Here is a 17,676-nt window from a genome sequence, read left to right as displayed (position 1 = left end):
CAAGGGGACAGGAGGCTGCAGGCGCTTGATTGGCCAGCGGATGGTATTTCACTCAACAGTGCACTGCTTCTTCCCGTTATGCATAACATATGGGCTCCTTCTCTAGGTATCGACTTCATTTGATTATGTGATACTTTTAAACCTGTACTATGTATTAAAGTAATTTCTGCCGGTAAAGGACTAAATTATTTTTGGCATCTGAAATACTTTCTTATGTAACCCAATATTAAGGGGAATGCGAAAGGACCAAGTCCCTGCGGAATGAACGTGAGCCACACGTGAGCCAGGTTGCTCCCTGGGTGTTCTGTGCATGGCCTGCTGGGGCATTCCGAACTAGATACCCAGGTCGCCAGCTTTAAAAATTTTTTAAATTTTTTAAATTTAAATTTTATTTTTTTAAAGATTTCACTTACTTAAAGATTTTAAAGACTTTACTTACTTATTTGAGAGAGAGAGCATGAGAGAGAGAGGGAGAGATCACGAGCAGGGGGGAGGGGCAGAAGGAAAAGCAGGCTCCTGTCTGAGCAGGGAGCCCCAAGCGGGACTCGATCTCAGGTCCTTGGGATCATGACCCGAGCTGAAGGCAGACACTTAACCAGTTGAGCCCCCCAGGCGCCCCCCAGGTCACCATTTTAATAGCAGCTTTGAGTAAGCAGCTGGGGAGGTAGGGAACAGAGCTTCTAGAGCACAGGCCAGGGGGGCGGCATCACCCGCTTTGGCCAATTTTAGCACCAGACTCTCTGCCAGAAGCCATCCGCAGCTGCACGGGTGGCAGGCACGGAGCGGGGCGGGGGGATGCAAGGACATGGTTGTCCCCAGTGGGATGCAGAGTACCAACCCAATGGGAAGTTCCTTGGTCCCCCATCTCTATGTGGACAAGACAGATGGGGGCAGGCTCTCTGACTCTAAGCAGAGTTTCTGATTCACTATTAGGCAGGGAGCTTAACAACTCCTGACACAATGGGCTAAGGATAAGATTAGCTCCATTTCCCTTCAATATCAGCACAGCCACCACATTGCTCCTGGAAAGTTCTGCGGTTAATTTAGAAGGAACTACTTGAACAGATTTTGAGAATGGATGCAATTATGATGGAAATCCATAAATATTGAACGGCCCTCCAATTACCAACACAAAGTAAGAGAGAAGAGTGGAGGTAGACATGCAAGTCTTAAGGTGCCTATGCTTTCACTTGCAATTCTAGAACTTTTGGATGGGCCTGGCCATCTGGACCAGTTGTCTTTGGATTTTCAGAAGCTTAGAGAAGTAGAGAAGTGAAGAAATGCCCATCACTCAGGTAAGTGAGGGCAGGAGCTCACCGAAGATCTCTGAGGACCTCTTACTAATCTCGCTCTCTAGATGGGCAGTGTAGCCCAGTGGTTTAGAGTTCAGCTTCTGGAATCACGCAGTTCTAGATTCAATTCCTGTGTCCAATGTTAGGAGCTATGATGTCAAGGGTGAGTTTCTTAACCTTGCCTCACTTATCTACAAAACAGGGACAAATGAGGCAGCAAACGATAGGGCAAATAGTACAGTATCTGGTACGTAGAAATTGTGGCCCAATTTCTTTCCAGTTAACCGGTGTAACCGATACGTGCGAATAGTCCCAGGGGTCAGTGTAAATTTATAGCCGGGCTGTGAGTCACTTGAAGTCTCAGATTATGGAATGTGCTCTGATGGCCACAGAATCTTGGAGTTACAGAGATTCATAATAGCATGGAGTAAGAGAACAAATATTTGCCGCCTTTCTACCTCGAACCTGCTATTTTATGCTAGCGGCTCCAGACGTTATTCTGTCTATCACAGAAATGGAAGCTAGGAAGCAGCTCAGAGATTTAAGCAACTTGCCTGAGGTTGCCCAGCACCGCCTGACCCAAGCAGGATTCCAACTTAAACGCTCAGGCTTCAGAATCTGCACCCTTCCTACCTCGGTGGGGCTGTCTTTCCACACACGCAGCCCCGCAGGAGTCATGGGGAGTAGGGAGAAGCAAGGGGAAGTCCGTGCCCAGATCCCGATCGGTAGGCAGGCGCTAGAGAGAACCGCCCCAGAGCAGGAAGGAAAGGGGAGCCGCCAGGGCTGTGAGGACGCTGGCGCTTGGGAGAAGGCTCGGGTCAGGGGGCCAGGAAGTTGGTTTCGGTCAAAGGCACAGAACCCCCATCTGCTTGTACGTGGCCCGCAGCCCCAACCCACTTCCCGGGAAGCCCCGTGGCTGCTCGGGACCTCGCGGCACCCACACCCACGACTCCATGTGCCCTGCACCACCTCAAGGCCCAGCAGCAGCCCCCGGGCTGCAGGGCACGCATGCGTCCCGGTTCCAGGCCAGACAGTCCCGCTGGTCTAAACTGCCGGGCAGCCCTTTGCTAGCTGATTCCCGAAGGCCCATGCTGGGCCCCACCACGACTGTGTATGACTGCCATGCCAGAACCAGGCAAGCCGAGCGCGCCGGGGCGAGTGTAGCCCGTCTGTGCGCCCCACCCTCATCAGGACAGTGAGGCTTCCCTGTGAAGCTAGGCCACGGCCAGGGTCACAGATGGTGGCAGGAGCTGCCAGGGAGCACTGACTCACTCTCCGGTGAAGCAGGGTCCTGCCTGCATTTGTTCTGCAGCAAACCCCCTGTGTTCCCACGAACAGGACCCCACTCCTTCACCCCAGCCATCAGGGTGGGAAAAACACCCTCTGAGCTTTGGCCTTTGCTTCTGAACACGAGCCGTGTTGCCACGTGCTCAATGGCGCCCACGGCTGTAATGAAAGTAGCAGGCCTTCAGTTCAACCCCACCTCTCCAAAACAAGAGAAAACAACACGAACCCCCCAAAGATGAAAGTGGACAACAGAGGCCAATGGGATGTTAATTCATTTGCAAATCATTCTTTTTTCCTTTGCCTCTGTTTCTCAGGGCCAATCCTTACCATCGAGTGGAAATATGAAACGGTCATTTTCCAACACATCACAGTTCAGATTAATTTAAGCATTTGAAGGAGAAAAAAAAAATCCCAGGCCTTGTTCACTCTCCCAGCAAAAAACCTGGTCGCTGTGTCCGCCCTGAGTGAACCCCCTCTTTCCTCCTCTACACCCTGGAAATCAGAGAGACAGAAGGATAAGGCCACCACGGGAAACTCAAGCGCTTCGTGTTCCATGAACGTGGGTGGAGCAGGTGAGCATACCTTTGTTCTCTCTTGTCAGTTTGTCGGCCATGTCCCAGTGTTCGTAGCCCCGTAGCACGTTGCTGGTGATGTTGACATGGCTGGCGGCCATGTGGTGAATGCGCTGGGGGATGGTCACCGGGCCATTGTTACAGCTGCCCACTGCGTTGATGGGAGAGACGTTGTTGAGAGACACCGGGGATGGAGTGTTCCTGGGGGAAGGGGAAGAGACAGGCCTGGTGAGGCTGGCTGCAAAGAGTGACCCCGGCCTTCTAGGCCTCCCCCCCATGCTGAGACCTCACGAGAATGTCACTGCCTCCTGAGGTCTAGCGTGGTGAGCATGTCTGAAGGCCAAGCGCGGCAAAGCTTGCTCTCAGGGGAAGTCCTGTAGGACATCCTTCTGCCAACACGTTAGTTTTCTCCAGAGGCCCCAGAGTAGAAAGAGCTTACTTATTATCACTGCATTCCGGCCTTGTCTGACCAGGCCACACAGGGCTGTGGGGTCGGGCTCTAGAATGAGCCAGGCTTCTCCTTTCCTAACTCAGTTGACACTGGTGTCTCACTGCCTCTGACAACCCCTGGTGATTCCATCCATACTGCTTCTTTCGTTTTAAGACAGCAGAGAGAGCTGCGTGACTCTTCCTCTCACGTTCAGTCTATCCACACAGATAGCTCTTATTTTGAAAATTTATCACGAGTATTGTGATGTTTCAGAGAACGGAACGGCTCAGAGCTGTGATGATTTCTCTACCTGCAGCCAGAATGGTTACTGGCAGCCAGGAAAGGCTTGATGTGCAATACTGGGCTATTATCAAAGTGTTTTGTGGAAACCACAACGACAATTTGCTCCAGATGCAGTCCCCACAATAAACAAAGTGCAATTCTTGAAAGTCCCCCAAGGAGCAGTATTAGGGAGGCCAGAAAAAGTAAGATTCGGAATGTCTCTCTAAGATTCTCGAAGACATGCGACAGAACTGGCTGACTGCTGACCGTTTATGAACAGAAGTCTCTGTGGGTCCCACTCTGGGCAGAACCAAGGTCTGGATACAGATTTTGGTTCAATTCTTTAACGCCAGCAACAAGGAGCCCCCTGCAGTCGCACATAGCAGGGAGGGGGGAGGCAGCTTCCCGTGCACGTGAGCAAGGCCTGACACACCCCCAGCCTTCCTATCCTCCTTCAGCGAGACTTCGAACGGCTGCCCAGTGGGGCCCCAATGCGCCACTTTGTTACGGGACTCCTCCTCACTCCTCCAGACACACCCCGCAGATCATCAAGGCAGCCGCTCACCCCCCTCACTATTCCCAGCTGTGGCTGCTGGCAACTCAAGATTTCCAGGGTGGCTGTGTTCCTCAGAGCCGACCCGTGCTCACAGAGCCGATGTGCTCCCTCATGGGCACCGTGCACACAGGATTTGGGGTGATGGCTGGAGTACTGCTAACTCAATTCAGGAGCGACTCAAACGGATATGCTTGCCTCGAGACTCACGCGGCCTGTGCCAGGCCCTGTGAGAGCTTTGGTGCATTTCCGGAAACAGAGTGTATCTTCTGGTATGTTCTAGTATGAGGGGAAAAGGGGATCCTCACACTCGCTCTGCATTTGTCTGTGAGAGGGTGTGAAGGTTTTCTTGCTCTGTTTATAATTTCTGAGAGACTTCTCGATGGAAAGATTTATTCTCAAGGCGGGGGTGGAGTGGGGAGATAGATGTCCAAGCTAAGGAGCCAAAGCACAGAAGGGTTAACTAATGACAAAAAAAAAAAAAAGCGACCCAAAACACAAAACACAACAAACCAGGCAGTGAAAGCTGGATTTCTTTCTTGTGGTTGCTTGCAAATGCTATTTTCTTTTCTCCGAGTAGTGGTCATTAACTCTTAGATGCCAATTTAAGGCAAGAAAAGAGTATGTCCTCATTTGTAATTGCTAGAGAAAAATCAAAAAGCTGTCAGGTGTCTTAAATGTTGAAAGGGGAACCATGTCGTGCTGGGAGACCTGAATTCTAACTCTGGCCCTGCCCTAAATTGCTGTGTGCTCCTGGGCACGTCCCTTCCCCTTGCTGAGCCTTTCCTTGACTGGAAGAAAAGGTTGGATTCAGTGATTTCCAATCATGTCTGAAGTCACAAGGGGAAACACATCACCTCTGTTTACTCTGTATATCTTGAAAAGGCCTTTTTAGTTTATGACACCGAAGTGCTCATTGAAAGGCTTTCTTTGCCTCTTACTGCCTACTTTCTTGTAAATAATCAATAGTGGGGGCCAGGGGAGCTAGGGCATGGGGTGGATCTTACACGAGGCTCTAGGAGTGACCTCCCAATGAGTGTATCTGCAGGCCACATTGTACTGATGAAAGAATTCCAACCCGCCTAAGGAACTGTGACTCTGGCTACAAGGGTGCGATGCGGCGCTCATCTTGGGGGGCCTCCAACTCCCACTTGGCTCTCCACACAGCTTGGGGTTCCTTGTCCTGTTTTCTTTCTGTGGGTCTACTTGTAGATCTTGTCTTTCTCTTCATACCTTCATGGCACATGCAAATGAGGATGCACACGTGGGCACACACTTCCCACCGCTGTCACCATTAGCACACTGGTCCAATCCTCCTCTCGGCCGCACTCGCCCCTTGCGGTTTGTCAGACTCATTAGGCATGCCCCACTTCGGAAGGTGGTGGCTGTCCGTCTGTTTGGAATGCGCTTCCCCCAGGTATCAACATGGACTGCTCTCCACCACCCTTCTCTAACGTCCCCAATTCAAGATGGGTGTCCTGCTCCCCACACGATCCCCAGCTGAGCTTTCTATCCCCCTTCCTGGTTTCCATTTGTTCTATGACCTTTACCACCATTTAGCAAACCCCATAATTTTTGCTGTTTCTCGCCAACAGAATGTGACCTCGAGGAGGGCAGGGATTTCTGTCTCTGTCTATACCCAGCATCTAGGACAGTACCTGGTGCACATACTATGTACTTAATGAATGTTAGTTAAATAAATGAATGGACGGTTTTCCAACCATCCCTCTGTTATTATTTAGTATCCACTACATAGAAGAGGCTCTGTAGAGGGCGGGAGAACAAGGTAGAGCATAAGGGTGGGGGTGTGTCTATCAAGTGCCTGGCAAAGTGTCTTATCCATAGTCCACACTCAGCAAATAGGTAGCAAATGAAAGAATGAACGGCCCCTGATTGGGAAGAGCGAACGTTCTAGTAGGGGAGCAGACCCATGAGTTTCTGACAAGCTAGAATAAGTGCCCAAGGGGAAGTATACACCAGGAGCTGTGGGAGTTCTAGGTTGGGGGGCAGTGTACGCTCTCCAGCTCAAGTGGTGTGTGTTACCGTGTGCCAAGCACGGTGCTCAGATGTTATCTCGAAGCCTCAGAAGAAGTTTGCCAATCCCTGCTCGGTACTAAGCAGATTGTTGTTCTCCTTTTTCCAACTGATTCTTCACAATTTTCTCCCCAAGCTCTCATGGTCAGGGGTTGCTGCTTCTGGAAGGTGCCCTTTGGAGCCCTGTGTGATGCCGGCCACCCTCGAGTGTTGGGGACAGCAGGCTATGGTCTCGCTTGCATAGAAGATGCCCTCCCTGACCATCTAGGGAGGCCCAAGCTCATCTTCTCTTGGGCTTCCATAGAACGTTGCACATCTGTCACCTCCCTCCACTGGACTGTGTGATTCAGCTGTGCCCCCAGCCCCTCGTATGGAAATGCACCGAAAGTGTTTGCTGAACGAATGGGAGGTAACCCCTGGGTGACCATTTGGAGTTGCTTCATTCAAAAGCTCTCTGGCCTACCAAAGGGAGTGTGCTTTCTTCACACAGAAGCTGCCTAAAACATCCTTTCAGGAGGCTTTTAATGTGACTTTACAGGCTTAGGATGTGTTCGAGTTCTTTCGTTTCAGAATTAAAAGAAAAAAAAAAAATCCCAGAAATCCTTTAATGGTTGCTTACCTGAATTTGCCCTTGCTCTACTCTGTGCTCAGAGAAAATAGCTTTCTCTGGGCCTTTCAATGGTTATTTTTATTTTCTCAGCTTCCAGAGAGAAGCATTCTTCTGCTTTTGTTCATCAATAGAAAAGTAAGACTTAATCAACAATGTAAACGGTACTTCCTTTCAGTACAGTAATTGAGTTAATACTGAGGTTTTAATGGATCTGCTTCCTCACCCTGAATGTTTTTATGATCTCAAAGTAGAGCTCTTGTCCCACTGCTTTGTAGATATTTGTAAAGTGGCAGAGGAGACTCTAATACTCTGGAAGAAAGCCTATGGACCAGAGACACAAGAATTTTGAAATGATGAGAAATGGAAAAAGCAGCTCTTTGCCAAAGCCTGGGTCCGCAGTCATGGAGTTTCCCTTCCCACTGGTGGTGGCAAGTGGGCCTGGGGCGGTGAGGGAGGGACGGAATCAGAGGGCACACCGAAGCTCAAGCAGGGAAGGGCAGGTGCACAGCAGTTCGCGGCCCAGACGGAATTGGGCTTCTAAATCTCCCCCTTAGCAGGAACATCTCACCACAAGGGCCTCAGATGCCAAGGGGTCCAGCCCTTTCCTTTTACAGCTGGAGAAACATGCCCGGTGCGGGGGAGCGGCCCCTGAGCCCCGCTCCCAGCCTGGCCCCACCCTGCCCTGAGCCCCCCTGGGAGCTTCTGACAGCCTCAGGACCAGGGGGACATGCTTCCTCCAGCTGTGGTGGAGGGAGTGGGGAAGTCCACCGAGCCTTAGATCAGAAGTAGAGTGTATGCTTTTACGTATTTTAGGTCAGGGTGTTTTAGTATTAATATAAAAATCACCATGAAGGCTCAGATAATTGGCTGACTAAGTGCCTTCACATTCTCAACACTATTATGCCTTCGGTTTTATTAAACGGCACTTACTATGTATCAATGAATATTTCATTGGTCTTTCATTACCGAGTGAATCATTGAAAAATCACTGCCGTGGAGTTAACTTTGCCCTGCCTCCCTTGAAATGGCATGGTGCTTGCCATCTCATTAACAGATATTTTTATGGCCATAATTTGGCTTAAAGATCAAATAGTTAAAGAAATCTGGAATCGCATCATGTTAAACTTTTCTGTCCTGCCATTAGCTGAAACCTGACCAGAATTTCGTGTGCACAAAAATTACTGTAGTCTCAGAATTGACCTTCGCTCCTGAGTTGTCAATACAAAATATTTGGGGTCTCTTAAATACCTGAGTTTCTGAAAAAGCAATTTTCATGAGATACTTACTTTCCATTGCCTACCCAGGGAGATGGTATCTGAGCGACTTTTGAAGCATTTTGCTAAAAGAGAGAGAGAGAGAGAGGGAAATAAGGACATCTATTTTGTGTTTTATTAATTCAGAAACAGATGGAAGTGTGATTTCGAGTACATTAATATTGATTGCAGCATTTCGGGATGCCTCCTGTTCCGTTAGCAGAGCTGGGATGTAAGTGCACGTCAGCACACCACGACGCACACTCGATGAAAATAGCTGGGTAGGATAATTAGCGGGCTCCAATCAGGACCATGCAAGTCACTTGATGAAAGATCTTATATACTAAAAGGCCCAGTGAAATCAGACTCAGTTCTCCAAGAAGTGGCTTAATTATCCTCATCTGAAATTTATTCTGCAAAACAAGCTCTTCAGAATACTGGCAAGCTTTTCACCTTTAGCTCCCACGGCAAACTTTTTCCCTGGGATGCAACGTGGGCTGTAATTTCTGACGTTCCAGGAATGTGCCAGGACTGAGCAGTGTCTTGTGGTTTGTTTGGTCATGAATCACCTTGATTTGCTATCTTTACAAGCAAATCCCTGTTTAGCAATGCAACTGGTCCAGGGCTGCATTGCCATGGACCGCTAAGGATTCTGGGACCCTCATGAATGGAACTGGGCTGGTTCAAAATTTGGCCTCCTGCATTTGGGGGGGGCACACCCTTGGGGAGCACTCAGCACCACCACATTAGGACAGTGGTCCAGCTCACCATAATGACGTCACCAGGTCAGAGCCCAAAGTGCACAGGACCAGGACCCCCCCGGGGCAATGAGCCTGACTCAGGGTGGCTTTTTCAACTGCAAAGACCAAGGTTATGCTCCTTCCCTGCCTGTTGGGTTCGGGCCCAGGTCCGTTTACAAGTGGGGTGCTAGGGAGAGCCAGGCATTTTCAGGAGCCCAGTGAGCAGGCAACACTTCTTGGGAGCCCAGAGCCCCATACCTAAGAGCATTCTGCAAACCCCAGTTTTTAATCTAAAAGCAGCTCAGCACGCTGCCAGAAAAGTGAGTTACTTAACATCTGTTTGGCATTTTTGCAGCGCCCTGAAAGCCACAAAGAACAGGCCAAAGAGGACACATACTAGAGCTGTGGCCCTCAAAGCATAAGCACAAGACCAGCAGCAGCCGCAGCGCCTGGAAACTCCTTACGCGCGCCAGCTCTCGGGCCCTGTCCCAGACCTCCAGTACCAGACTTGGGGGTGGGACCCAGGACTCGGGGTTCACGAGCTCTCCAGGGCATCCAGATGCCCACTCAGGTTCGAGAACTGCCTTTCTACAACATAGGTGGGGACCGTTGACATAGCGGGGGATGGGCAGCTGTTGTATTTGACAGCATTTGACACGTCACCGACAGGAGCACCAGCTTTATGGCATCGTGGCCACACCGCGAAGAGCTGGCGAACGTGCTCTTTTTCCCAACCCAGTCGGCGTCCTCATGCAGCTGTGCACTGCCGCTCACGGCGTTCGGGAGACCAATGCAAGGGTCATGGTTTGATTCATTTCAGACAACTGCTTTGGTGCAATTCAGCCAAGCAGTCTCAAGCACTTGGCAGAAATGATAATAATAATAATAATAATAATAATAATAATAATAAATAATCATCCTTTTCCTTTAAGACCTGACCAACAGGAGCCTTGAGCCTTCTCAAATCTAAATCATGACCATCAAGCCTGTTCCCAAATTTTGGCATTCTTTTTACAGTTGAAATTTCTTTCTTTCTTTCTCTCTCTCTTTCTTTCTTTCTTTCTTTCTTTCCTTCCTTTCTTTCTTTCTTTCTTTCTTTCCTTTCTTGTTTGCCAATTAAAATCTCCAGTTGCCTAGACCACGGATTTATTTGTTTGTTTGTTTGTTGTTTGTATGCTAGTTTTTTTGGTAAGCAGAGCAATCAGTTGTTTTATTGTAGTGTATTTTGTTTTATTTTTTTAATTTATTTTTCGATCAGTTGTTTTAGAGGGCAACCACCATACCCCGACACTGCCCATGGCCGAAGGGCTCCTATGGGAATGGCTATCCCCCCAGGACCCAGGGTGCCCGCAGTGACTTCCCCCACTGTTGAGAAATTTCTGGACTGGCTGCTCCCTTCACAGGAGACTGGCCACAGCCACAGTCACAGTCTGTGTCCCCTGGTAGGTCCCCACCATGCAGGGGGGGAAAGAAGGTGTCATTCCCCTGACTGCAACCGGGAAGATACCAAGGGCCATTTGGTCAGTCCAGAAGACAATCAAGGGGTTGTGCTACTGCACCTTCTGTTCCTGGAATCAAACCAAACCTGAGTTCTCTGCTGAGCCCCGGAGGAGGGAGAGGAGGGAGGGCCATGGCGGCTGGGATGACGAAGATGAAGCCCGTGGCAGCAACAACCTTGACATTTAATAACATGCTTGCCACGTCTCATTAGTGATTGTATTCACCTGGTACTTATAAATTATACAAAGTAAGGATTACCTTAAAATATTCCATCAGTGATCTGGAGTACTTCATAGCATGGTCCTTCTTCAGCTTGAACATGCGCAAGTAGAGAAGTGATAAACATCTGTAGCTGGGGCGAGGAGGAGAGGGTTATGTTAATGCCCGCGCTCTGGGAGAGCTACACCCTGGCAAGGAAATGCTGATTCACAGTGTGCGCCCCCTCCCCCATGGTTCCTGAGGAACAGAAGTAAAACAAGAAACATTTCTCAAAGAGAAGGGGTGAGCATTAAAATCCCATCTTGATAAGGGTATAAATTAGGAGAGTAAATGTTTAGTCAGCGACTGAAGAAATCCATTAGTTATCCTTTAATAGTTTAATGGAAAACAAGAATAATGATCTGGGGTGAGCAGCTTAAGTCGATCTGGAGTTCTCAAATCCTTCTGTGACATTTCAGCTGCTTCTTCGCAGCCTCCAGGAGACTTACCATAATACGGCCAGCTTTTTGTCCCCGTCCGAAGCCAAGGGGCTTGCAAAGTTCTTCAGTCTCATCGCATACCTTCGAAGAGAAAGGACAAGCTCAAGTGCCATCCATGTGACCCCTCCGAAAGTCCAGAAGTCATTGCTATTCCCATGGCCCGAATGCCTTAGTGCCCCATTTGCTCTGCGTGGGAGGACACAGTAGGCCACGTGGGCAGGAGCACGCTTTCCCGGAAACACGTGCAAAGTGATGATCCAACAGTGACGTACAGAAGTCAGCCCTGGGGGCGCCTGGGTGGCACAGCGGTTAAGCCTCTGCCTTTGGCTCAGGGTGTGATCCCTGCATTACGGGATCAAGCCGCACATCAGGCTCTTCTGCTATGAGCCTGCTTCTTCCTCTCCCACTCCCCCTGCTTGTGTTCCCTCTCTCGCTGGCTGTCTCTATCTCTGTCGAATAAATTAATAAAAAATCTTAAAAAAAAAAAAAGTCAGCCCTGGAGAGGTCAGCTAGTGAGGCTGGAGCTAGAGCGTATCATGCTGAGTGAAGTCACTCAGAGGAAGACAAATACCGCAGGATTTCCCTCATATGTGGAATTTAAGAAACAAAACAAACAATCGAAGAGAGAAAAAAAGAGACAAATTAAGAAACAGACTCTTAACTCTCCAGAACATACCGATGGTGACCAGAGGGGAGGGGGGCGGGGCCCGGGGGGAACAGGTGGTGGGGATTAAGGAGCACACTTGTGATGAGCGCAGGCGATGTGTGAAGTGCTGAATCACTACATCCTACACCCTAACCTAAGAGAACACTGTGTTAACTAATTGGAAGTTAAATACAATCTTAACCCCCCCCCCCAAAAAAAACCCCATGCTGGCAAAAGACTGTCTCTAGGACAGCTCTAGCTAACGCGCATTACTGGTTTGCAGTGAGAGTCGGCCACAGGTGTCAGTCTCCATCGAGTTTATGACAGACGAGGTAAATAATACACAACTATGTCTGACATGGGCACGGGGAGCCCACAATCACACAGTTAAAAAGGTCTTTTCTAATGGCTCAGGTTTTGAATATATTCCTATAGAAAGTGGTTTTGTTTTTTTAAGAGGAAGGTCAATTTCACAGCATTTGAAGGTCTAATCGCCCTTAATTTATGGTGCTTGTATATTTTGTCTTTCCATTCTCTTTAATTGTTACTGTTCCACACTGGGGTGATCAAAGGTTGAGCAGTTCTCATTTTTTTTTTCTTCTAGCTGAGCACATCCCATTCTGGGCATTTAGACTCTTGAAAATCAATTAATTGCATAAAATCATTGTCTGAGCTTTAATGCAATTTCATAGGTACCTGTGGGGGAGTAAGTAATGGAGCTCAGCGCTGCAGAAGGAAGTTGGAATGTGCAGGCAGCCTGGCCTTGTTCTCATTTATGAGAAGCTGATGGAGAGCCTGCACCATGGACTCCCCATTTTCAACAGCCTCCCCAGAACACTGGTGCCCCGGGGCTTGTCCCCCCCCCAAGACCAGGCACCCCCCTCCTGGTTATGGCTCCACTTCTGTTGAGGGAACACTGTCCAGCAAAAGGACCTGTGCACTTGATGTGGGTCCCTTCTGTTGTTGCCATATGAAGGAAAAGGATTTTTATTATGTAATAAATCAAACTGTCTTTGACAGTTGGATCACTGAAATGTCAAGTCATTGCGATGCCCCACTTGTTTGTGCAAATACATTTTGACTGCAGATTCCCAGGGCTTAGAGCCACTATAATAACTTGAAGAAAACTGGGCTCTCTCTGTGGCCAGCATACTGTCAGAGAGTAGTAAAAATCTCTCCACCACCATATTATGCCATTAAAAACTGTGTTCATATTACAGCCACCCTCTAATTGCAACCACTTTTGAAGTGAGTGGAGCATAGAACTTTAGTTGTTTCAATGGACCAGAAGACCTAGTTGCTTTAGCCCATTTTATTTCGAACTGAAATTGTCTCAAATATATATATATATATCTCCACACACGCTTTACAGAAAATGCAAAAAATGTACATATAGAGAGAGGGCACACAAAGGGGTGCATGTAAAGCTCTGAATAAAGTCCATGAATTTTATCAATGGCACTGTCCTGTTTGTGATACTGTTGGGGGAAACTGGGTGCGGAGCAATAGGAACTTTCCCGATCATTCCTTACAATTGCACGGGAATCTACAATTAACTCAAGATAAAGTCTCAAACTACTAACTCTAAAGTGAATGTCATATATTCTCCACAGTAAATAATTATGGAAAAAGAGGTGTTTTCTAATGGGAATAAATGTTACTCAAAAGCTCACATTGCATTTTTACCAGAAACAAAATATGATGCTCTGCTTTTGTATCTTTAAGAGAGCTTGTGTTTTTCTAAAAGGAAATGAAGAAGAAAAAAAAAATACAGAGATGGGAAACACCCATCATCTCACCCTACTGCAGCTCTGATCTCCTTTGCCTTCCGGCTTGGTCCACAGGCAGAAACATGCTTTTCGTGGTCGGAAATGTAGCGTGCATGTAATTCTGCAACTACATAGTCTCCATCATTGCCACGATTCACTGGCTGCAAAGAACTCTGTTGAGTGTACTACAGTGTAATTACTTACTCTTCTATGATTGATGATTTGGTTTGCTTCTAATTGTGTGCTATAATATATGCCAAACTGAACGCCATACAGATAACTCGCTCTACTCTTACAATTATTTTCTTCAGTACAGGAAATTCACATTTCCAGAAGTTGAATTACTGGCTGAAAAGACATGAATGCTCATTTGTAAAGGTTTTCCTCCACAATGCCAAATTGCCCTCAATTTACAATGATCAATTTCCATTCCCACCACCAGCAAAGGTGAGGCCTAGGTCACCATTATTTTGCGAGCATGTGTGTATTAACACTAGGTATTAGAATTTTTCTGTTTTCTTATTAATTTAAAAAGTGCCTTTTTTAAAAGTTTGCATGTTTGGATGGATGGAGAACATGAATTTTCTGTGTTCGTACACTAATGCTGCCCCTCAATTTTTAATTTTTGCCAGAATTTTCATCTTGTGCATCTTTGAAAATCACTGGCAGCCTCCAATACACTGAGAAATCAATTTCCCGTTAAAAGCTACAGAATGGCGCTGGTGGCTTTCACAGAGCATAAAGTAAGTCTGAGAGATAGATACTTTATATGCTTCTGTGAACAGAGGAAAGCCAAAGGTGGCTGCCTGGCCTGGCAAAGTGAGGCTGCTTTCCTCATAATCCCCCTACTTTTGTGGCTTTAACTTCCTCTTCTGATTCTATGCAAGCACAGTTCCCCCCCCCCCCTTTATAATACTTTGCATTCTTTTGATCTTTTGGAAGGCTTTGCTGGGAAAATATGCATGCTAAATGTGTCCAATGTTTGTCTGAAGGTTTAATTACAAGGGCCTCGGATTTGTAACACTTTATACAGACACAGGCAACATAGTAAAAACTATGCCTGGCATTATCAATTAATCGAGCCAGAGGTGACCAGGATAGAAAGGACCTATCAGGTGAGGAACTGCTCACTCAAACAAAAGCAATTATTTAGTCCATCCAGCAAATGATGGTGCTCTTCCACTCTTCAGAGGTGGATTCAATTATTTTACAAATATCTGCACATTACTGGAAAATACAACAGTGGGCATTTCTTCTCTTTCCCCTGCTTCCAGGAATTTTTCTGATTACTCACAAATTCTACTCCACCAAGACCAACGTCAGGCCAGGAAATTTCATTTCAAATGCAAATGAGACCAACAATCTGTGCAGTTAATATACGGCTCCTAGTCTCATCCTCTGATCTTTACCCCTCCCCCTCTCACCACCTTGTCTGTTTCCCTGAAATTACAGACACAGGGGAAGCTCACTGCACACCTGCGGCCCTCAACGCCAACTTTGTGTCAGAACAGCGGCCCCTCCTTTTTAATAACCGAGGCGGAAACTCTGAGAAAACATGGTTTATAACAGAAATCTCCATAGCGCCACCTTCCTTGAATTATAAAACTGCACTTTGAAAAGACAAGTGTCAATGGCAAATGGTGAAATTATTATACTTTACTTCCACCCACTACGTTTCCATTTTAATTTTATGAATATTGCAAATTATAACACTCACATTATAACCTCTGAAGGGGATAATTTATAAAAGCAGTGTCCATCAATTATAAATTTTCCATGACATTAATAAAATGGCAAGAACTAATTATGATGACTTCTAAGAAGAAGATGCGTAGGACAAACCATTAGTAGGAGGAAATGATATTTTTAAAAAAACATAGTAGCTTCTAATTACGACTGAAATGAGCTTAGGAAGACGGCTGCAGAAAGGCCATTAACCTGAGGAGCTCCACGGTCTCGGAGTACATGGTATACGGAGACTTGGCTTCCAGAGGGTCGCGTTCCATCGCATTGCCGCATTCGGTGAAGGACAGGGCTGCATCGGCATAATTCACGGCTTTGCCAAATTTCTCAAACTGAAACAGGAAGATGACTCGTCAACACGATATTGCCTCTTTTCTCCCTCAAATAAAGACAGTGACACAGCAATTTAAGGTTCTATCGTCATGATACCGAGGCTGCTACAGAAGAGAAAAATGCAGCCACGGTATTGCGGGTGGTGGTGGTATTCTCATGTGTTTGTGGTCCTGTTGCTGTTGTGATTATTTTTTGGTAGAGCAGAATGCCAATCAGTGCCTTGACTAGTTTCTATTCGCTGAATTGACTAGACTGGGCACCGTAATGTCCTATGGACAGAACTCGCTTTTCCTAAGCCTCACGGACAACTTCGTGTACAGTCTTCCCACGCACATCAACCCCACCCCCAGGGGAAGAGTAACAAATCGATGCTATTGTCATGAAAAATGTGAAGCTTCCGTGTGACTGTTGACAATAATCACATCACTTTCATTGTAAATGATGGTCTGAAATAGTGTGTCAAAAAGCCAAAAAATATAGCACTACTGAATATTTTAGTTTAGTAAAATTTTATTGCAAAAGGTTTTAGCCCTGATAATGGTCACGATTAAACTGACTTAGACATACTGATTTCTTTTTTATGTGTAATGAATATTATATATGACACTTTTATAGTGAGTCTTTTATAACAGTATTTAATGTTTTCAGTTTTTGATAGCTGGATGTAAGAATTCCACTAATACAGAATTTTATGTAAAAAGAAACAATATAATGCAGATTCAGCTATTTTAATTTTCTTGTATACCTTTTATCAAAATATTTTCTTGCAGCTGTGAAGGTTTCAATTCTCAAAATGGCAGAGTAGCTGTCTCTAGCAAAGGATTAAGTACAACCATAAAATGATGAGTTACAGGTCCTACAGAACCGCTGTTATAAATGACTCTCGTCACAATAAATGTTCTGCAGCTTTCATAAACTGCAGGAATTCTGCACTTCCCTCACTGTAAGCTGCTGTGGGAGAATATTGGTTTCAACCAAATGCCAAGTGGTTTTATCAAAATCTACGTGTGTGTATGCAAACTATCTCCTTCTCATGCCTCACACAATCATCTCCTTAGGTAATCTGGCTCTGACTGACTCTCTTGTGGGGAAATTAATCTTTGCATTCGGATTTTTCAGAGTGACTTTTCGTTCACAAAGCCATAGATGGAAGGCTTCTTAAAGATCTCCCAGACCAAACCTCTCTTCCAAAAGTGGAAACTGAAGTCCAGAGAGAAGATTACGTGGCCATAGTGCCAACTGGTCAGGTCAGGTCAGACCCTGGGCCTCGGTTTTCCCACCCATAAAACGAGGGGCTCGAACTACAGGGGGCCTTCCAACTCTGGCACAGACATAAGCCTAGCAAAGATATCTTCCTCTAAATGAGTGCTTCTCAACCTTTGTTTCCATCATCACCACCTCTGCCCTGGCCACTGGGGGAGCTATTTGAGATATTTTTTTCACACACCTCCACCAAAATATAAAGACCAAAAATATACTCAGCATCTCTTCATGTCCTGTGGCCTAGAGGGTCACGCATCATTGCAATGTCTGACTTTTTAATTTTACCCCTCCTCAAACTGATTTTTGCCCCCGTGGGGGGATGGCATCTCCCCAAATGAAAATGCATTTTCTAAATGGCTTAGACCAAAAGGGATTTGCGGGTACACATGGACAGGACTTTGGAAGGTACAGAGTGATATTGGCTGTTAATCCTATGTACGTATCTCTGTGGCTCTGATTTTTCTCAGTTCTTCCAAATCTCTCCTATAGGGTGCCTCACTCCATGAGCCCGCGGACCAGCTTGTCAAGGGGACGTTTATATGCTCCCTTGCCCTGATTTCGAAGGGTCAACTCCAGAGCCCTTCTGTGGTGCTGCAGAGTTGAGGACATGCAGAGCAAGCCACTGGCCTCCAAGCCTGCAGCACTGCCTTCCAAATCTCTGGCTGTGCATG

At 46.8% G+C, this 17,676-nt stretch overlaps 1 protein-coding gene across 8 annotated transcripts in view; it reads right to left on the bottom strand.

Moving 5' to 3' along the window:
• Nucleotides 1-17,676, bottom strand: part of AFF2 (AF4/FMR2 family member 2) — a 444,617-nt gene that overhangs the window by 5,738 nt on the left and 421,203 nt on the right. For all 8 annotated transcript variants that reach the window (XM_034648984.1, XM_034648986.1, XM_034648985.1 and 5 more), the window contains 5 exons: nt 15,605-15,741; nt 11,261-11,332; nt 10,812-10,905; nt 8,347-8,399; nt 3,162-3,352 (listed from right to left, as the gene is read on the bottom strand). In XM_034648984.1, coding sequence (XP_034504875.1) covers nt 3,162-3,352; nt 8,347-8,399; nt 10,812-10,905; nt 11,261-11,332; nt 15,605-15,741 — 547 coding nt within the window. The remainder of the gene's footprint in view (nt 1-3,161; nt 3,353-8,346; nt 8,400-10,811; nt 10,906-11,260; nt 11,333-15,604; nt 15,742-17,676) is intronic.

Source organism: Ailuropoda melanoleuca, chromosome X, assembly GCF_002007445.2.
Source record: "Ailuropoda melanoleuca isolate Jingjing chromosome X, ASM200744v2, whole genome shotgun sequence".
NCBI lineage: Eukaryota > Metazoa > Chordata > Mammalia > Carnivora > Ursidae > Ailuropoda > Ailuropoda melanoleuca.
The sequence above is the reverse complement of the archived record's forward strand: the minus strand, read 5'-3'. Positions and strand labels throughout refer to the sequence as shown.